This window comes from Hypomesus nipponensis, chromosome 17 (assembly GCF_054491055.1).
Source record: "Hypomesus nipponensis isolate SF chromosome 17, ASM5449105v1, whole genome shotgun sequence".
NCBI classification, from domain to species: Eukaryota; Metazoa; Chordata; class Actinopteri; order Osmeriformes; family Osmeridae; genus Hypomesus; species Hypomesus nipponensis.
Window position 1 is genome coordinate 283,427 of NC_140377.1, and position 20,883 is coordinate 304,309.

At 44.9% G+C, this 20,883-nt stretch overlaps 2 protein-coding genes across 4 annotated transcripts; both read left to right on the forward strand.

Annotated features, from left to right (window-relative positions):
* Window positions 1-5,116: 5,116 nt before the first annotated feature.
* On the forward strand, window positions 5,117-10,944 carry pax10 (paired box 10). Its single transcript, XM_084678006.1, is given in 9 exon segments — window positions 5,117-5,219; window positions 5,580-5,738; window positions 6,224-6,306; window positions 6,537-6,705; window positions 6,798-6,868; window positions 8,520-8,578; window positions 8,580-8,662; window positions 8,987-9,040; window positions 10,122-10,944. Coding segments are annotated over 9 exon segments (810 nt in total). The 3' UTR covers window positions 10,151-10,944.
* Window positions 10,945-14,723: 3,779 nt separating this feature from the next.
* On the forward strand, window positions 14,724-20,376 carry bcl2l12 (BCL2 like 12). Of its 3 annotated transcripts, none has more exons than XR_014731661.1 (9): window positions 14,724-15,163; window positions 16,320-16,503; window positions 16,642-16,870; window positions 18,268-18,460; window positions 18,615-18,737; window positions 18,937-19,010; window positions 19,084-19,341; window positions 19,757-19,854; window positions 19,921-20,376. XR_014731661.1 is itself a non-coding variant. In XM_084676668.1 (8 exons), exons 2-8 carry the CDS (start codon window positions 16,322-16,324, stop codon window positions 19,796-19,798), a joined length of 1,101 nt encoding a protein of 366 aa, XP_084532794.1. In that variant the 5' UTR covers window positions 14,724-15,163; window positions 16,320-16,321; the 3' UTR covers window positions 19,799-20,376. The 3 variants fall into 3 exon arrangements, 1 of the variants encoding a protein (XP_084532794.1); XR_014731662.1 differs by having other exon boundaries at window positions 20,044-20,376; XM_084676668.1 differs by having other exon boundaries at window positions 19,757-20,376.
* Window positions 20,377-20,883: the final 507 nt, after the last annotated feature.

Consider the following 20,883-nt stretch of genomic DNA (forward strand, 5'->3'; position numbering starts at 1 on the left):
ATGGAGGTTAAGAGGTGAATATTCTGTGGGTCACTGAAAACAGCAGTTGTCTGGGAACCTCTGTATGCCCTGTAATGCTCTGCAGGAGCAAAACTCAGCATAACCACTGGCCCAGTCAGTCATCAGTGTTGGTGAAGATGCTGGATGCTAACTGGGCACCAGACTAACATGGTTGTTTTCACTGTGTCTGCTAGTCTTTCTTCTATCTGGTTCTACTTGTACCTTCAGCTGGTTCTACTTGGACCTCCAGCTGATTCTGCTTGTGTCTCTCTTGCTATCTCTTTCTTTCACTCCACCCATTTCTTTACCTGTACTTCTGCGCTCAATCTGTTTCAACCTCTCTTTCTCTTTCGTTCTCTCGTGCTCCCTCGCTTTCTCTCTGCTCTGTTCCCCCGCCTCAGGCACTGTGTCTAGTTCCATGGAGCAATTGAAGGTGACAGGGGCAGTGAGAGAGGAGGGGAAGAGAGGGATGGAGGGAGGACGTGCCACACTGTAGCCTGGGGGCAACAACAGCAAAGAGATGGAGGGAGGCGTAGAGAAAGAGAGAGAAACCCAGAGATGGGAAGACAAAGCAAGGAAGAATAGAAAGAGAAGAGTGAGTGAGAGGAAATAGACAAAGTGAGCATGATGGATAGAATGGTTATTCTGGCTAGATGAATATTTCATGAGTCACATGTTGACATGGATGTAGACCTTCCCCTTTCGGAGACCCAGAGTTGATGTGGTCACGAAGGGTAAAGGATAGTCAGCATGGTTATATATGGATACATGCATAAAGAACACTCACACACTTGTTCATCCTCATAACCCCACATGCACACATATACTGTGGTTTTTGTTTTAAGGGCTTGATGTTAATTTGTCCCGGCATTGTTGTCATGGTGACCCCCCCCCCCCCCAGCAGTGAAAGAGAGAGAGGGGGGCAGGGGGGTGAGGGTGACAGGGAGGAACTAACAAGAGACTGAAAAAATGTGCCCTTAAGCTGCAAATATTCAACACACACATGTGTATACACAAACACACGCGCGCACACACACACACTTTCTCATGCATTTCAACATAAGATCAACCAACACAGATGTTTATGATCAATATTTACTTAATTTTTTAAAGTAATAAACAATTTTATCCTCACTTATTCTCTTACCGCAGTATATTTGCCCTAGCAAGTGACATAGAGAGTGACAGAGACAGAGAAAGATGGAAGGGGAGAAGAGGGAGGGAGGAAGGGAGGGAGAAAGATCCGTCTTGTCAACCGGAAATAAAAGATGTTGGCACCCTCCTTCTCTTCCACCTCTCCTCCCCTCCTCCCATTTCATTTTCGTCTGCCCCCTTTTCTTATTCTTATCTTTATCAAATGAAGTCATCCTCTCTTATCCTTATCCTAACCCATCAAATGAAGTCATCCTCTCTTATCCTTATCCTAACCCATCAAATGAAGTCATCCCCATCTTGTTTGAGACAATTTTTTTTTTTTTTTACAAGTAATACGATTTTAATAGCATTTTTGTAATACATGCTTCATTTATCTTGGAATTGTATTTCACTTGAATTTAACTTGGAACTCATCACAAGAGCCAATCACAGTTTTAACACAATATCGAAATTCCTTTCATTGTGTTTACTTCGTCTAATAATGATCCACTTTGATGTTAAAATTATTATTAAAAACGAAACCAGAAAAAGTAGAGCTCAAAAGATCATACCTTACATTGTTGAAGAAATGTAGTCCTTTAATTTTTTTAAGTGCTTTGCATGTGCACCATGTGAAATACCAAATCCTGATGATTGTCAAGAAGAATTTACAATTAATTTTTTGAATTCAATTTGTGTTTTGTTAACAAAAACATAGACATTCATATAATAATTATTTAATATTAGATGTTTATCATAATATGTACATTTTGCATTTTAACTTTAGATTATAAAACTTTATTAAGACAACGAATACAACTAATTAGAAAGTGAGTGACAAAAGGTCAGTAAACAGAGTTTAAATTATGATTTGTTTTAAAAATAAATTTACAGACCTTCTCAGTAGCAGGCTTATGTCTACTGACAGTGAATATAGTTTCAAAGGCTTAAACTTTGGAAATAGCTGATGCCTGTGAACCAAATGATAACTAGTTAAGTTTTCTTAAACTGAAATAGTCTTTTCTTTTCTCTTTTTTTTTTTTTTGGCGTGTCAAGGCCTCTCTCATTTTCTGGGCTAATCCAATGAAATATGCAAATGCAATGTCACAATAGTGACAAAGTGGGAGGAGACAAAGTGCATTCAGAGAGGACACATGCCAAACATGCAGTGGTACGTGTAGTGTGCATGCTGTGTGTGTGTGTGTGTGCGTGCCTGCGTGTGTGTGTGTAGGGAGGGGCTGTCTTCATCCACTAGGTGTTCTTACTGACTGGGTCTGTAAAGATGAGGTGTCCATTGTTTGCAGACATGTTGACTTGAAACTACGAGGCGTCACGTGTGTGGTTGGCATATACAACAGGCTCATTTATTCAACTCTTTCAAATGTTTCAGTCCAAAGCTACACTATTCAAACCGCCAGGACAAGTACCTGTTCACTTTTCAGTTAATCTTGTAAATCACGCCCTATCACAGGAATCTGCCAAGAGAATAATATTTCTGAAGATCTAATCAGTTTTAGCAAGAGAAACCTGAGAGTGGATTGTTTTCTCCAAATACATTCACATCATTTTGGTGTGAAACAATTAATTTGTGCTCTAATGTATATGCACTATTTCAATATTGTTAGGAGTACCTAATACACAGTTTTGAACTCAAATATTAGCCACAAATGTGCCCCACTCTCATCTTTGTAGATGACTAAAATACTGAACATGTACAACAGCGGTAGTTCTTGTAAGCATTTAGGAATAACATGTCAATGTTTTCAACTGGATAATTTACATGTTTTTGTATTGCTTCTTTCTTCATATGAATGAATATATTAATCTCTTTCTCTAACCCTTTAGAACCCCCTCTACATCACTTAATACTCTCTTTCCCTATACCTTTAGAACCCCCTCTACATCACTTAATACTCTCTTTCTCTATACCTTTAGAACCCCCTCTACATCACTTAATACTCTCTTTCTCTATACCTTTAGAACCCCCTCTACATCACTTAATACTCTCTTTCTCTTTCTCTCTCACTTCATCACCCCTTTTCCTGGCATTAAGTCCAGACCTGACACTGACACTGAGTCTGTATGTCATCCTCTCTCCCTCCCTTGCTATTCCCCTCCCCTCTCCTGCTCTATCCATCGCTCTGAGGACCAGAGTGCCTGCAGTCGGGCTGCTCTCTGGCCCACTTCCCCCTCCCTCTTCTCCTTTCTTTCGCTCTGTCTAACTCCATCTCTCTCTCTCTCTCTCTCTCTCTCTCTCTCTCTCTCTCTCTCTCTGGCTCTCTCTCTCTCTCTCTTTCTCTCTCTCTCTCTCTCTCTCTGTTGGTCACTTCTGTTCTCAGTGTCTTCTTTTACACACACAGAGGCAGCAAAATAGAGTCAAGAGGAGTGGGATGAGGAGAAAGTAAAAGAGGAAGAGGAGAGCCCTGGAAAGAGAAGGAGGAACGTGTGAAGCCATCATCCTCTCAGTACAAGGTGAGTGGTCTTCGCTTAAAATTGTCAGTCCATCACCACAGACAAGGCAATTGAAGTCTCTATACAGACTGAAAGATAGACAGAAACATCCAGAAGTGTACTCAAATGTGCAAAAGAAAAAGTTGTTGGTTCAAATCAAGATGTGAGAAAGCAAAGACGATGGCCAGTGAATAAGTAATATTAATTGTATTCTATTTTTATGTTTGATTATGTTAATACACAACCCAACCTATTTGACCTTTGACTCATGGCGAGGCAGACAGGACACAGAGATGCACCCATCCATGACAGCAGGAACACACACCAAGCTAGCTGTTCTCTCTCTCCACTTCCTCCTCTTTCCTTTCTCCAATCCCAATCTCTATCTCTAGATCTGTTCTTTCTCCCTCTATCTCCATCTGTTTTTCCTCTCATTTTCTCTCTTTTCTCCTCTCTCCTCTCTCCTCGATACACTGCATACACAGAAACTCATGTTGTTCATGAAATTAAATCACAAAAACTCTATAAGACACAGAGTACCCTTGAAAGTATTTCCCCCATCGTTCCAGAGGTGATCTGTGTTTTACTTGATGTGATTTTCCTTGCTTGACTATAATGGATTTATTATGACTGGGCAGTGAACGGTTCTGGTTGCTCATTTCAACCAGGAGTCAGATATGTGTGTTGATGTGTTTCAGTCTCTGTGTCTCATGGTCAACATGTGACGCGCTACGAGGATTTGGAACAGAAATGTGCTGCATGTGTGCAGTTTGAATGTCTGTTTGAGTTTGTGGTTATCTGAACCTGTACTGATGTACACTGGAAAACTTTAGTACTTGTTACAATAAGTTGTGTTTGATCCTAGTGGGTTAAACTGTGGGTTTTTAATTTTGTCTATGTATTTATTTCCATACTATTGCCAGTGTGGGAAGTCAATAAATGTTCTTGTCACTGTATTAGTTTACAAAACTGCATATATTGTATCCAAAGGATCTGTATCTCTTTGCTGTGCATCACAGTTAGAGAGTGTGTGGTGATTTATGGTGACTGTGTATCATTAGTGTAGTTAGTGTCTACCACTGTGCACACGCTGGCTAATGCTAGTTGACAGACTTACTCTCTCCTTTCATGCATGTGTATACACTCAGTGTCAGAGTGGAGGGGGTGTAGCTCCTAATTACCTGTGTTTGTAATGAACTCTCTTTGTGCTGCCGTAGGAGGCTAATGCACATGTGCCTGTCTTTGTATGTGTGGATGTGCCAGTGTCTCTCCTGTGTGTACAGGAGTGGAACTCCATATTTTCACATCCACCTTCCCTTCATCCATTTATCTTTCTTTTCATTAATCATTTTGCTCTTACTCCCCCCTAATACACTCTGTTTCTCGCCCTTTTCCAACCCCCACTCTCTCTCCCCATTTTCACCCATCCTTTCTCCCAAACCTTGTAGTTGTGTTCGCGTGCACTAATTGGACAATCCAGGGGTCAGGGGTCAGAAGCAGAGAGGCTGTGTGCTTATGAAGGGGAGAGGTCATGAGTGAGAAGCTCACCATGTTGAACCTACAGAGCAACTCCAGCTGGACTGGAACACACAACTGGTACCATCAACCAAACACCCTCCCTCAGCATGGAACAGGTGAGAGAGAGCATTAAGAACCTCTGGAGAAGGATTGTTTGTATATGTGTGCATTTGTGTGCATCTAAGAAGGTGTATCAGGGTGTGTGTTTTCATGTTTGTGTGTGTGTGTGGGTGTCTGTGACCTTTTCAGTGTGTGCTTGCATGTGCAGTGCATGTAAAGTCAGCTTGGGGTGGAAAATCACAGAGATAACTGGACTGAAACAGAAGCTCAAAATACTCACACTATCCACACACACACACACATGCTAAACCACACTATCCACAACCAAACAAACAGCGATAGTACAAACATGAAATTACATAATTTGTCTTTCCTTCTCACTGAAATCTCTCCCCCTCTCTCTCCTCACACCAAAGATGGTTGTTTGGTGGAGGATGTAACCGTGGGGATGGTGGGAGGAGAGGGTGTGCAGAGGGACGAGGTGGATGAGTCTCAGCTCCACCTGCAGCTGAAGCGGAAGCTGCAGAGAAACCGCACCAGCTTCACCCAGGAACAGATCGACGCGCTAGAAAAAGGTTTGACTTGAGCATACCATGAAATGTATGCTGAAATGTATATGAGAATACGATACCATGAAAGTTTGTGGGCCACATAGATGGACAGGTTGATGCAAACACATAGAGTAGTCCAGTAGCAAGCACAGGGACATTCCATTACCTCACACACTACCTCCCCCCCACACACACCCTACCTCCCCCCCCCACACACACACACACTACCTCCCCCACACACACACACACACTACCTCCCCCCCACACACACACCCTACCTCCCCCACACACACACACTACCTCCCCCCCCCCACACACACACACTACCTCCCCCACACACACACTACCTCCCCCACACACACACACTACCTCCCCCCCCCCACACACACACACACACACTACCTCCCCCACACACACACACTACCTCCCCCACACACACACACTACCTCCCCCACACACACACACTACCTCCCCCACACACACACACAACTTTTCTTTCCATCTTGCAGAATTTGAGAGGACACACTACCCTGATGTCTTTGCCAGAGAGAGACTGGCAGCTAAAATAGACCTACCAGAAGCTCGCATTCAGGTAATGTCTTTCTCCTCTGTGAGATGATCTTATACTGCCCCCTGATGTCAATGTTGTAGCATGACAGCTATGAAACAAGATGATGTAACATAATAAATAAAACAGTAAGATATACTTTCTCCTTGGTGTTAGCTATACACTTTGCAATAATCAGTTGAACCCGACACTCAGTCTCATCAAATGTTTTAGGTCAAATGGAATGTTAATCCACTTCTTTGATGACATCACAGGTGTGGTTCTCCAATCGGAGAGCCAAATGGAGAAGGGAGGAAAAGTTGCGCAATCAGAAGAGGTCTGGGGGTGGGACCTCCTGCTCTGCTCCTCTCAGACCCCTCTCTGCTCCTCTCAGCACCTCCTTTAGCTCCACTGGCTATCACTCTCACCATGGCAACTCTTCAGGTATGACTCACATTTTGATGTGTGTGTGTGCAAGTCTAATATTTTCTGTATCCCTCCACATATTTGGTGACGTGCAGCTGTGTGTGTGGCAGGTTCAATGCACAGTCGTGGTGACCCCTCTCTCTCAAGCTACGGCTCTCTGCCAGTCTTCTCCAACATGCAGGTAGGATCTGTTGTGGGGGGGGGGGCAGATGTAAAACCTTGGTTGATTCCATTTCTTTTGTTCAAATCTGTCATAGTTTTATATAATGTTCCAATCCTCAGAGATCTGGAACAAGTTCACTGGGAAATGAAACCAAGATTCTCCAAATCCCTCTAGTGGAAGTGATGATTCTACTCTGGTCAAAAACAATAACATGGCACTTGGCTGTAAACATGACTCACAATAATAGTTTTACAACTCTGTGGATTTTGTTGATAACTCCTATCAGGCTATTATATCATTTTATAAAATATAATTAATCAAACATGTAACTGGCTTTTTTTTTTTTTTTTTTTGCTGGAATTTTCTTGTTGATAAATGATTAAGTTAGAGTAGATTAGTTATGATTTCATTAATCATCAAGGGGACATTGCACTATTACAGAAACAGTAACAATGGATATAAAAAGCAAGATTCCAGAGATGTTCTGAAGTCTCAGTAATCTCCACCCTGTCATGGTGTTGGCTGATGTTCAGAAACACTTTGTGTTACAGTAAGCAACCCTGTATATTATGAGGTATATAACTAATATTTTACGGTTTGAAAGTATATTGTGTGTGCCGAGATGTGATGGTTTGGAGTTCTCTGTAAAAGCAGCTGTGTTCCTCAGGGCTGGTTCTCTCGTCATCTTTCTAACCATTACCTCTTTTTTCTCCTTCCGACCATGACTTTAATTCCCTCTCTCCTGTCATCATGTCCCTCTCTCCTGTCATCATGTCCCTCTGTCCTGTCATCATGTCCCTCTGTCCTGTCATCATGTCCCTCTGTCCTGTCATCATGTCCCTCTCTCCTGTCATCATGTCCCTCTCTCCTGTCATCATGTCCCTCTGTCCTGTCATCATGTCCCTCTCTCCTGTCATCATGTCCCTCTCTCCTGTCATCATGTCCCTCTCTCCTGTCATCATGTCCCTCTGTCCTGTCATCATGTCCCTCTCTCCTGTCATCATGTCCCTCTCTCCTGTCATCATGTCCCTCTGTCCTGTCATCATGTCCCTCTGTCCTGTCATCATGTCCCTCTGTCCTGTCATCATGTCCCTCTCTCCTGTCATCATGTCCCTCTCTCCTGTCATCATGTCCCTCTCTCCTGTCATCATGTCCCTCTGTCCTGTCATCATGTCCCTCTGTCCTGTCATCATGTCCCTCTCTCCTGTCATCATGTCCCTCTGTCCTGTCATCATGTCCCTCTCTCCTGTCATCATGTCCCTCTGTCCTGTCATCATGTCCCTCTCTCCTGTCATCATGTCCCTCTCTCCTGTCATCATGTCCCTCTGTCCTGTCATCATGTCCCTCTGTCCTGTCATCATGTCCCTCTCTCCTGTCATCATGTCCCTCTGTCCTGTCATCATGTCCCTCTGTCCTGTCATCATGTCCCTCTCTCCTGTCATCATGTCCCTCTGTCCTGTCATCATGTCCCTCTCTCCTGTCATCATGTCCCTCTCTCCTGTCATCATGTCCCTCTGTCCTGTCATCATGTCCCTCTCTCCTGTCATCATGTCCCTCTGTCCTGTCATCATGTCCCTCTGTCCTGTCATCATGTCCCTCTCTCCTGTCATCATGTCCCTCTGTCCTGTCATCATGTCCCTCTGTCCTGTCATCATGTCCCTCTGTCCAGTCGCTGTCTCCCCAGTCAGCTCCCTCTTACTCCTGTATGCTCCCCCCTCCCCCTCAGCCCCCCCCCCCTGCCACGCAAGTTTGACTCCTCTCCTTACCCTTCCCCTCTCCTCCCTCCCTCTCACTCTGCCAGCTCCAGCTCAGGTGAGTTTCTACACCACAGAGTTTCTGTGTGTTTTTGTCTTTGTGTAGCTGTGTGTTTGAACACACAATGCGAGTGGCTGTGTGCATCTGTGTGTGTGTGCCCTGGAATGTCAACAAAGTCATATGTTATAAACTGCATTCATTTTTCAAGCCTCTTGGATTGAATATCTTCCTGTGTGCAGCTGTGTAGAGCATTCACCAAATAGGGTCTCTCTCTGTCTCTCTCTCTCTGTCTCTCTGTCTCTCTCCATCTCTGTCTGTCTCTCTCGCTCTCTCTCTCCCCTTATTTCTCTCTCTCTTTCTGTCTGTTTCTCTGTCTCACAGGCTATCTTTCTCCTGGAGTGTCTGTACCGGTACCAGGAAGTGAGCAGGATTTGGGTCAGTACTGGACCAGACTGCATTGAGAACAACACTTTGATTATTCATCACAACATGATTCTGGATGCTAAATGGAAACCCACCGGCAACCAATTACATCCCAGCAGACAGCCGAACTACACTACTTGGAGCTTCAACACAAAGTAACACCACGGAGCAGGATACTTCTAAATAGCTGGCAACCCACATAGAACAGGGAATTACTGTTTGCTAGAGAGCTAGTAAGAGGTACAAACCAATTAACTGTGGCCAATGAACTGACCCAAACCTGACCTTTAACATAACCTAACATCCCTAACGCCTAACATATGACCAACTTGACTTGACATTGTATGGAACAGACGGTCCATCCATTGTACGCTCCAAAATAATATTACATAGGATTTTTTTTGACTGAGGATGCAGCTGTTAAATATAATTTTACCTTCTGTAAATGCTTCTTGTGATGAGCTTCAACAACATGGCATGGACATCCCAGCATCACGTGTCGCTTGTTAGTGTCGCTTCCTTCCTCACGCACAATCCAGGTTTCGATCTCAAGTCCTCTGACTCACTCATCTGACCACTGCAGCCAGCGACGCCAGCCAGCGAAAAGCAATACTATTGCGTGGGTGGGCGATATATGACGATTATCTTAATTTTATATATGTTAATGGAGGTATTCTAAATTCATCGGTAAGGTTATAACTAACAACTTGTTTTAATTGTAATCAGAATCAGTTACACGAACATAGAACGTACAGTAGTTGGCTAATCCAAAAATGTAGCCTATCTAAAATGTCCTGGGTAAATATACAAGCAATATGACATGCAATAATACTGCTTATAGATGAATAATTTTTCCCATAACGTGCGTTGTATGATGCTCAATACTCCATCAGGAAATTGGGCCCTATTTGTGGCAGAAGACAATCAGTGTCTGGGCAATATCCCTGCCCATCACAATGACTAGGGTTTGAAAATGGCCAATGACAATTAGGTGTCAGTACTTCCTTTGGTGAACAAATTTAAGATGTGTGGTGTACTCTGGTTAGCAAGCATACAGCCTGGTTCTATTTATCTTCTTGTTCTCTCATTACAGAATGCACGACTGGTGTTAGGAGATGTTAAAAACCCACTGATGCTTAAACTCTGCCAACTTGTTCAATAAATAACCCTTTAAAACAGGGACTGCAGGAAGATGTGAAACACAGCCAAGAAATCTAGTTTGATTAGTCTGAAAAGAACCTTTAAATCTTTTGATTTACTTTCTTTGTCTCCTTTATCTTAAACCCTGTTGCACTGTTGTGATGTACATTGGGAGGACTCACTACTGTAGGAATTCTTTAAGTATTTGCATTCATGTTGTTTTTGAAATCCCTCCTGACACAACATAGTATTTATAGACTTGATATAGCCAATGATCAACTTGCACAAATGTCAGCCAATGACAATCACACAAAGAAATGAAGATGCCCAATGACAATCAAGCACAAAGGCCCAGTGTCAATTTATCTTTGCATTGGAGCCACCACTCATCGCCAAACGTGGACTTATTTAACCAATGACAATCAGGGTTTGTGAAATCAAACATCCAACAACAGCTAAAGACTATCAAATCTAGTCAAATATTGACGTTACTGTGAATTTCTGTTTTTTTGTTGTATCTCTGTCACCATTCCATTCCTCAATTTGGATTAATCCTTGTCATTTTTACATTGCTATACTTCATTTGGACATACGTAGCTATATGAGTGAAAGAGTGAGTGGGTGAGTGAGGGTTTATAGTGACATTTTGTGTATGTAAGTATATCTGTGAATGTACAATGTGTGTTCTGTATAATTAGGCAACCAACATGTTTCGTGAAAACCCCTTTTGTCAGATTGTAAAAATCAAGAATAAACTTACAATTTGTCATGTGTAATAGTGAAATCAAATGATGTCTGGCATGATACAGTGTGGGGGGGGGGGAAGAGAGAGCAGGGGAGGAGAGGAGGGGAGCGGTTCATTAGAGAGGGTAAGGAAACGTATACTGATGGCACTGGTTTCTTAGTTTAAAAGGACCTTTTAACAAGTCAGGTGACGATTCACGATTTGTGTCTTTTGTTGATCTATGGACTCCACTCAAAGTGGAGTCTTTGAGTCTATGGACTCCAACCAAAAGTTTTTAAAAATGGTAAATTATTGGGCAGTTTGTGAAATATCCCTTCAGACTTTGCAGGATATGTATGTCAATTTGGTGTTTATTTCTCTTTCTGACACCAAACAGTCTATGCTGAACAGTAGCATTTCCTGCCTATGTGACTGTGGATTTCCTGTTTTTGTTACTACATCACCACGCCCACAGCAAATAATGGTCTAACTGACAAACTGATTTAAACAGTGAAACACGTGTGGGCACACACACTATATACAAAGTCCCTGTTCCCTGTCTTGCTCAAACACACTTCCAGATGTATGTACATACAGTTTAGTATTTAAGTGAATCTTAAATACTTCTTTTGGAAGATGAATGTCATTAGGTGTAGAGTTAACAGTGGGTTAAGACCAGGAGAGGATGCAGTGATCCTGAGCAAGATCAGACCCCTGGGTTAGGGTTAGGTCAGACCCCTGGGTTAGGGTTAGAACAGACCCCTGGGTTAGGGTTAGATCAGACCCCTGGGTTAAGGTTAGGTCAGACCCCTGGGTTAGGGTTAGGTCAGACCCCTGGGTTAGGGTTAGAACAGACTCCTGGGTTAAAGTTAGGTCAGACCCCTGGGTTAAGGTTAGGTCAGACCCCTAGGTTAGGGTTAGAACAGACCCCTGGGTTAGGGTTAGGTCAGACCCCTGGGTTAGGGTTAGATCAGTCCCCTGGGTTAAGGTTAGATCAGACTCCTGGGTTAAAGTTAGGTCAGACCCCTGGGTTAAGGTTAGATCAGACCCCTGCTGGAACCTCCATCCGTCCCACAGAGACCGCGTCCCACACCCATCTGATACCACAGCACACTTAGTTTATCATTATCTGGACCCCTCCCTCTATCACTTCATCTGTTCCCATTAAGCTATCCTATCTCTCTCGCTCTCCCTGCCTCCCTGCCTCCCTGTGTCCCTGGTTCTGAGCCCTCAGACCCAGACTAAACATTGTGAAGAGTCTGGAGCAGTTGACACACGTTGTGACACAGTCAACAGCCTCTGTCCATCACAGACGAGCTCCCAGCAGGGCTGGTGGATCACTCCCAGCAGGGCTGGTGGATCACTCCCAGCAGGGCTGGTGGATCACTCCCAGCAGGGCTGGTGGATCACTCCCAGCAGGGCTGGTGGATCACTCCCAGCAGGGCTGGTGGATCACTCCCAGCAGGGCTGGTGGATCACTCCCAGCAGGGCTGGTGGATCACTCCCAGCAGGGCTGGTGGATCACTCCCAGCAGGGCTGGTGGATCACTCCCAGCAGGGCTGGTGGATCACTCCCAGCAGGGCTGGTGGATCATTCCCAGCAGGGCTGGTGGATCACTCCCAGCAGGGCTGGTGGATCACTCCCAGCAGGGCTGGTGGATCACTCCCAGCAGGGCTGGTGGATCATTCCCAGCAGGGCTGGTGGATCATTCCCAGCAGGGCTGGTGGATCATTCCCAGCAGGGCTGGTGGATCACTCCCAGCAGGGCTGGTGGATCATTCCCAGCAGGGCTGGTGGATCATTCCCAGCAGGGCTGGTGGATCATTCCCAGCAGGGCTGGTGGATCACTCCCAGCAGGGCTGGTGGATCACTCCCAGCAGGGCTGGTGGATCACTCCCAGCAGGGCTGGTGGATCACTCCCAGCAGGGCTGGTGGATCACTCCCAGCAGGGCTGGTGGATCACTCCCAGCAGATATTATGGCTTTGTCACATCAACATTCTTCCTATTAGTTTTGTATCATATTATATTATTCAGAAATAGAACCAGTTAGGTAACAAGTGGTCACCTATTACAACGAATATCAAATTAAAACAATTTCTCAAATTATTTTGGTTAAGTAAATTTAAACATAGAAAAGCCGTGGTTGCATATTAAAATGTATTAAAATAAATGGTAGAAAAGTGTAGAAACAGGAAATACAGGTTCCCTACACATATTAATAACAACAAGCTGTTGGCTGGACTGTAAATATTATTTATTGCAAGATAGGAGTACTTTCTGTTAAGTTAATAACAATTATTAAATGAATAAATGCTAGTCCACAGTCCCAATCACTAACACTAATGCAGCGAATCATACAGATGATGAGTGACTACCATTCCTATAAGTCCTGACCTTGAGTTCACCTCTCAACACGTTCATCAAGCATCCGTTTCTCTTTTCATCTTCTCTCTCTCTCTCTCTTTCTCTCTCTCTTTCTCTCTTTCTCCTCTCTGGGTGTTTACTGTTGGTTTCCTGTCACAGAGGAAGTGCCTCACCCTGTCGAAAGCTTTCTCATTGGTCACTGCTCTGTTGATAAGTGATTTGGGGGAGATAGGGGAAGCAGGGCCAGGGGATAGATAGAGGGAGCCAGAGACGGAGGGAGCCAGAGACGGAGGGAGCCAGAGATGGAGGGAGGCAGAAGAGGACGAGGTGCTCAAGGCCCCGGACTGGCAGCGAGGGAGAGAGAGAGAGAAAGAGAGAGAGAGAAAGAGAAAGAGAGAGAGAGAGAAAAGAGAGAGAGCGAGAGAGAGAAAAAGAGAGAGAGAGAGAGAGAGAGAGAGGGAGAGAGAGAGAGAAAGAGAGAGAGAGAGGAGAGAGAGAGAGAGAGAGAGAGAGAGAGAGAGAGAGAGAGAGAGAGAGAGAGAGAGAGAGAGGGAGAAAGGGATGGCAACATAATGTGAACCATCCAATAGAGGACATTGAATATGTGGAGGTAAGACTACTGCAGAAGCCAATGCAATGTTTTATTAGATTATAGTGATCCTGAGAAATGTACTCACTGTGTTCACTCTGTTTTTCAATTCCTTGAAAAACTGCTGCTAGCATCATGCAGTAAGTGCTGCTAGCATCATATAGTAAGTTCTGCTAGCATCATACAGTAAGTGCTGCTAGCATCATATAGGAAGTGCTGCTAGCATCATACAGTAAGTGCTTCTAGCATCATACAGTAAGTGTACAGTATACTTTTAGACTAATTTGTAACCCTTGAGACAGAAGGGTACAAGTGGTCAGAAGTCTATGCTGGCAACTGTCATCTCACTGTTCATCGCTCTCTTCATCTGTCTTACTTGTGCTGTTCTCATCCCAGTGTCTCCCAATCCTTGTACCAGTGTCGGATATCAGGGACGCTGGCATGGTTTGGGGGGGGCAGTGTTGAGGACTTTGCAACAGTTTGTGTACCAGATACCTCTCATTCTCATCTTCATCACCGCACAAGCTTTAGTGTGCGTACGTGTAGGTGTGTTTGGATTGCTTTATGTGCCTCTTTCTCTGTCTCATAACTCATCGTTTTTATTGCCATCTGTTTCTGAAATAAGTATTTCCTTTTGGGGGGATTTCTTGTGAGTGGACAATTCCCACCAACAATTATTTTTAAAATTAAACTATAAATATTTGTATTGAATGTGTTTTGATCCTAATAAATTCAACCTGAAAAAAAAGACTGAAATGAATTCTACTTTGAGAGTTTGTAAAATGTGAATATATTTAGATCTCACACATGATGAAGTTTTCATTGGTCGAATAGCTTGTGCTGTGAGTCATGAGGCTGCCGCTCGGTTGACATGCGCCCTAGTAACACACTACTCGACGTTTTCCAATGTGGATTAAAGCAAACTTCTTCAGTCACAAGCAGTCGGTACTAGAAAGGTCAGCGCAGTCACCGTAGTTAGAAAAACTGTAGTGTTAGCTTAAAACGTTTAGAAAGCAAGCTGGCTAAAGACCCGTCTTGAATGTAACAAGTCAACAAGTGACAAACCGTATTTAATTTCGATCTAGCAAAAAAGTCATGCTAGATTGTTTGTTTTAAGAATACTTGAGGCTAAAAGGACTACACTTTGTCCTGGCTTCATGTAAACATTTTTAACATGATGCGGTATAGCGAGTACTAGTTATGAAGTCCTCACTTGCTAATTTGTTTAAGATAGCACTTAGTTAGCTAGAACTGGCTAGCTATTTCGCTTTTCAAACGCAACGTGAATGAAGGCACGAAGGAGCCATCCACAGCACAGGTAAGCAAAGTTTCACCAGTTTCACTAAGGTGTGTCGCTACTCATTCATTGTCACTCCACACACACACAAACTCCACGATCCGAAATCTCAGGGTGAATCCGGGTGTTCCAGTTTTTTATCAGCTCAACCGTGATTTCTGCTACCGAGTATTGGCTGTTATCTGATGTCACTTGATGAGTTGAATAGGACTTAAGTGTTCCATAAGGCTTAGTGGGTGGTTAAGCTTTCAGACCAGTTTTATTAAGCATTAGTTAGTGGCTTGGCGCATTATTGTGAACACTATGGATCTAGACCCTGATAGGGTAGTATCCTCATTAACCAGCGGTCAGTCCTGGCTTGACCGCTCTACTATGTGTACAAATAGTTTTGCCATTGGCATTTTGTTTACAGGTTCATATGTTCGGAAACTATCAAGCTGTTGATCGCAAGTCTCTAAAATGTCAAGAATGTAGATCGACAGGTGTGCATTTCAGGTGGTGTTTTGTTTTCACATACCAACCACTGGCATTTAAAAAGTTGCTATGGACATATTTCAGCAGAGACAGCTGTTTTCCAGTTAAGATGCAGACTAATTAGTTGTTTTGTGACCCACACAGTCCAATCGAAACTGCTGTCCAGCTGATTGGGTAACATCAGACATGTCCTATCTGTAGGTGTTTAGTAATGAACTCTGGGTCTCTCCATCACACACCTGGCCATGTTGCTGTTTCTCAACAAGGTGTTCCAAGGACTACCATGCACGAGACCATGTAAACATGTGTTTACATCTGAGCTTAAAGGCTCTTTTCCACAAATCTAGGTGTGTTTCTGTTTGGGTGTAGCTTAACCTGTGGCTGAGGCTCATCCTATTGGCCATTAATCAAGTTAAATCATACCTAGGTGTGATGAACTGTAATGGGTATGTCAATGAAGAGCTAGCTATTCTTTGGCGTAGCCGGTAGTGGTTGCGCTTGAAAGTCGTGAGGTGGCAGGTTCGAGTCCCCGTGGGAGTGAACATTGGCCAGATACCTCTGACAAAGCTTGCAAGACCACGTCCGTTACATATCCGTTACAGAAGCATGCCATGTCTTGTGTAACTGTGCTGCCAACCACAACTCTCTGTCTCTCTCTCACTGCATTAATCCATCTCTCACTTTGTGACTCTGACTCCATCAGTGATGTCAGAAGAAGCGGAGGGCCCCTCATCTCCATCCCCCTCAGTGTCCTCTGTCTCCCTGGTGGAGATCAAGGAGGACACCCGCCTGGTGCTCAAAGCCTTCCTCCGCCACTCTCTGGCCATCCCTGCTGGCGAGCGAGCGGGGAGGGTTGGTGGAGGCTACAGGGACTACACCAAATACAGGTGGGTGGTCTGATCTGTTATACTTCTCATTTGTTCAAACTGCCATTCCATCAGACTGTGTTATTGCACTGTGACACCTCCCATAATAGCAGTGTTTGATTCTGTCCATCTCTTGTGTGTCTGTCCTGTGTGGACCAGTGCTAGTGTGAAGGACCCCAGCAGGCGGCCGAAGGATGTACTGAACTCCCAGGAGGATGAGGTCAGCTCAGCGAGTGACAAAAGAAGCTTCAAGGACATCATAAAGAGACTTCAGCCGCGCCGCTCACTCAGAGACGGCCCAGACCAGACCAAAAAAGCTTCCTTGGAGAAGGAAGGAGGGCGGAAGGGCACCAGTCCAGGAGTATTGCGACTCCGAGAAAAGCTAGAAGTAAGATGTGTTACGCAGAGTGGTGGGGCAGGACCCAAGCGCAGGAGAGTAGACAGACATGGCGTCAAACAAAGGGTTTAATTTCTCAAAACAGGAACAGACAGGGAACTCACGGTAACAAGGGAAGGACAAGACAAAGACTGGACACAAAACAGGAACCTAAATACACAGAGACAAACGAGACTCAGGTGAAGACAGTGACAGACAGGGAAACACTAGGGTAGGACAGACAGTGACAGACAGGGAAACACTAGGGTAGGACAGACAGTGACAGACAGGGAAACACTAGGGCAGGACAGACAGAGACAGACAGACAGGGAAACACTAGGGCAGGACAGACAGAGACAGACAGACAGGGAAACACTAGGGCAGGACAGACAGAGACAGACAGACAGGGAAACACTAGGGCAGGACAGACAGAGACAGACAGACAGGGAAACACTAGGGCAGGACAGACAGAGACAGACAGACAGGGAAACACTAGGGCAGGACAGACAGAGACAGACAGACAGGGAAACACTAGGGCAGGACAGACAGAGACAGACAGACAGGGAAACACTAGGGCAGGACAGACAGAGACAGACAGACAGGGAAACACTAGGGCAGGACAGACAGAGACAGACAGGGAAACACTAGTGCAGGACAGACAGTGACAGACAGGGAAACACTAGGGCAGGACAGACAGAGACAGACAGGGAAACACTAGGGCAGGACAGACAGTGACAGACAGGGAAACACTAGGGCAGGACAGACAGAGACAGACAGACAGGGAAACATTAGGGCAGGACAGACAGAGACAGACAGGGAAACACTAGGGCAGGGCAAAACCCAAAACGGTGGGGCACGCTGTGGCCATAACAAGATGCCTAGTAATAATTTAAAACTAGATTTGATCAGGATTAGTGATTAGAAGACCTTCTATTGTCTTCATGTAGTAGTTGATTTATTGATAAATAAAAAAGCATACAAAGAACACTTCGGCCTTGCAGTAAAAACTTATCTTCACCGTATACAATACAATACACTATAGATAGTATGTTAAAAACACATTAAATATTGTCGACATGGACAGAATTCTACAATTAACAGTATAATATTTGACACGGTTAAAAACAATATTATTGTTGTTAACTACTACCACCAAGAGTTTAACCAGTGCAGGTATCACACTTGTGGTGTAGAGGTTAGTTCCCCTGGCTAGAGAGTACTGCAGAGAGTTCCTCAGCGGTCTGCCGTGCTGTTCTCCCCGGGTCAGAGACAGCCAGGAACAGAAGCGTGGCGATTGTCTTACTACAAAGTAATGCAATGCTGCTGGACTTTCTTCTGTGTCTAAGATGCTTTATAGTGCTCATCTTTTCAGAGTGTAACTACATAATGAGCATCCTTCCTCACCGCAGGCAGACCCTTCCTCAGCATCCTCCACATCAGAGGAGGAGGGCAGCGAAGTCAAACTAAAGAAAAAGAAGAAAAAGAACAAATTGAAGAGCCAGATTTCTTCGTTCTTCAAGAAAAAGGAGGATGGCTCTCAGAGGCCACCCACACTGTCCATCAACAAAGAACCAGACCCTACCCCTCCCCTCAGCTCTCCCTGTGAGGGTTCAATGCCTGTAGAAATGACCTGAATATCGTTATATTATAAATTATAGTTATATATGTTAATATATAAATGACCTCAAACATTGTAATGTATTAATCCATGATGTGTGTATCCTGACTGTGTTCTTGTCCTGGTCCCACCTGATAGCACATCCTCCTGAGTTTTATGAAGAAGTTGCAGAAACTCTAGACAGGATTGTTCAGAGGTCTCATAGTACCAAGAAACCCAGTCCAGTCCTCTCTGCCACCACAGCACTCCAAGCTGCCCCTGGTGAGATGCTGCGGTCACCACACATGCACGCAGCCCAGAGGCAGCACCAAGCCCAGAGGCAGCACCAAGCCCAGAGGCAGCACCAAGCCCAGAGGCAGCACGCAGCCCAGAGGCAGCACGCAGCCCAGCTCTCTGAATCCAGGACAGCATGAAGCAGGGTTTCTATTTTGACCAGTTGACCTCCCCCCTCTCTTCTCAGCCCGAGACAAAGACCAGGTGGTGAAGCAGTTAGCACAGGTGCTGTCTATAGAAGGGGATGCCATCAACTTTAAGGTAGAGTTGAGCAAACAATGGATTCAATCAAAATCTTGGATTCAGGGTAACTCCCCCCCCCCCCCTCCTCCAGATCCAGTCTGATCCGTTCCTGCGCTCCACACTGACTCGTCTCTCCTACCCCTCGTTTGCCAAACTCCTGGACACCTTCGCCAGCGAGGCCCAAGTCCCGGCCCTGCCAGCCACCGCCAGCCCCACCCTGCGCCGTGTGGCCATCACCATGGAGGTGTCGCGCCGTGTCGTCACGGCAACTGGGACGCAGCGCATGCAGGGCTATGCAGAGCGCTACATGGAGAACTTTGCTCCATGGGTCAAGAGCCAGGGAGGATGGGTGAGTGCTGAGGAAACACCAGGTCCCTGTGCTGCACCAGCTCAGAATCATATCATTCATTTTAGGATAAATCATAAGCTTTATTTGTAATTTATGCAGTGCAAGAGTTAGAAGTCAAGGCTGTGAAATAATATAATTGAGATGACGAAATACCCTTTCTATTTCTTCAGAGAGGGTTCCTGGAGTGTTTGTGCTCTTAAGTCTGAAAGGCTATTGCTACTGTGTTCTCAGCAAAGCAATATGTAGGGAGATTAACATGAGTTCATGAAGACTGTCGAAACTATTTGGCTTAACTGTACATGAACGTGTCCAGAAACAGAGCTCTGTTGATGGTCAATAATACTTTACATCTGAACATCTCTGATCACTATATTTCCTCTGGTTGGATCATCCACGTCTGACTTCCTTTGCACAGGAGGGCGTAGTGCAGCTGGAGGAGGTTCTAGAGTATGACTGAACACCCTGCAGCACCTGGGGCAGCTGGGACCTGTCCCCCTGCAGTACCTGGGGCAGCTGGGACCTGTCCCCCTGCAGTACCTGGGGCACCTGGGGCAGCTGGGACCTGTTCCCCTTCAGCACCTGGGGCAGCTGGGACCTGTCACCCTGGGGCAGCTGGGACCTGTTCCCCTGCAGTACCTGGGGCAGCTGGGACCTGTTCCCCTGCAGTACCTGGGGCAGCTGGGACCTGTCACCCTGCAGTACCTGGGGCAGCTGGGACCTGTCACCCTGGGGCAGCTGGGACCTGTGGTTTACTCTCCCTGCTCCCCAGTCTCCCAGCTCACGTGCACACATGTCCCATGTCCTACATAGAGTAGGTTCAGGGGCAGGAATCGATGTACTTTGGGGAACTAAGTAGAGAACTGGGATTCAGTGATTTTTCAAGGGGGTGAAGAAGGGAAGGCTTTTTTGAGATTTCCAATAGATCTGGAACCAGTAGTGTTTTAGCACTAAACACGTTTGTCAGCCATGTATTTTTATGAATCAACTTTTTTATAAATTACAAAAAACAAAAATATAAACATGTTTTTCAGAAAACTGCGTACTTTTATTATTGTTATTTCTGGGTAATATTTCTTGTTGAGATTTTGTGATGGATGAGGAGTCTGACCCTAAGAAGAGTGAAAAGCAATCTGGGTCCAGCAGCTATCCAGCCTTAACTGACATGAGGTTCCTTATCAGCAGAACCCAGAAGAACAAGTGAGGAAAACAAGGTGGCAAAAGTCAAGACTATTGTAGTCTTGGACAGATAAGAAAATAAAAACTTCCATGTTTGTGTGTTTTGGCCATACATGCAAATCCAGTCACAGACAATATCACCACAGATTTAGAAAATATTGTAGACAAATACATTTCAGAATGTACAACACCACCATAACTTCACAGGTTACAGGGAATTTCCTTTTAATGCCAACGCCAAAGACACAGAAGCCTGTTCTACTGAAGGACTTGATCTACCTGACAGGTAGCTATGTCAGGAATCTGAATGTCCCAGGCAGTATGTGCAGTGCACCACAGTGCAGAATAGGTTGGGTATTAGTATGG

Coding starts and splice junctions, on each gene's coding strand:
- bcl2l12 (XM_084676668.1), top strand. CDS start 16,322: ATGTCAGAAGAAGCGGAGGGCCCCTCATCTCCATCCCCCTCAGTGTCC. Junction 16,871..18,267: donor GACTCCGAGAAAAGCTAGAA/GTAAGATGTGTT, acceptor TCCTCACCGCAG/GCAGACCCTTCCTCAGCATC. Junction 19,011..19,083: donor GGGATGCCATCAACTTTAAG/GTAGAGTTGAGC, acceptor CCCCTCCTCCAG/ATCCAGTCTGATCCGTTCCT.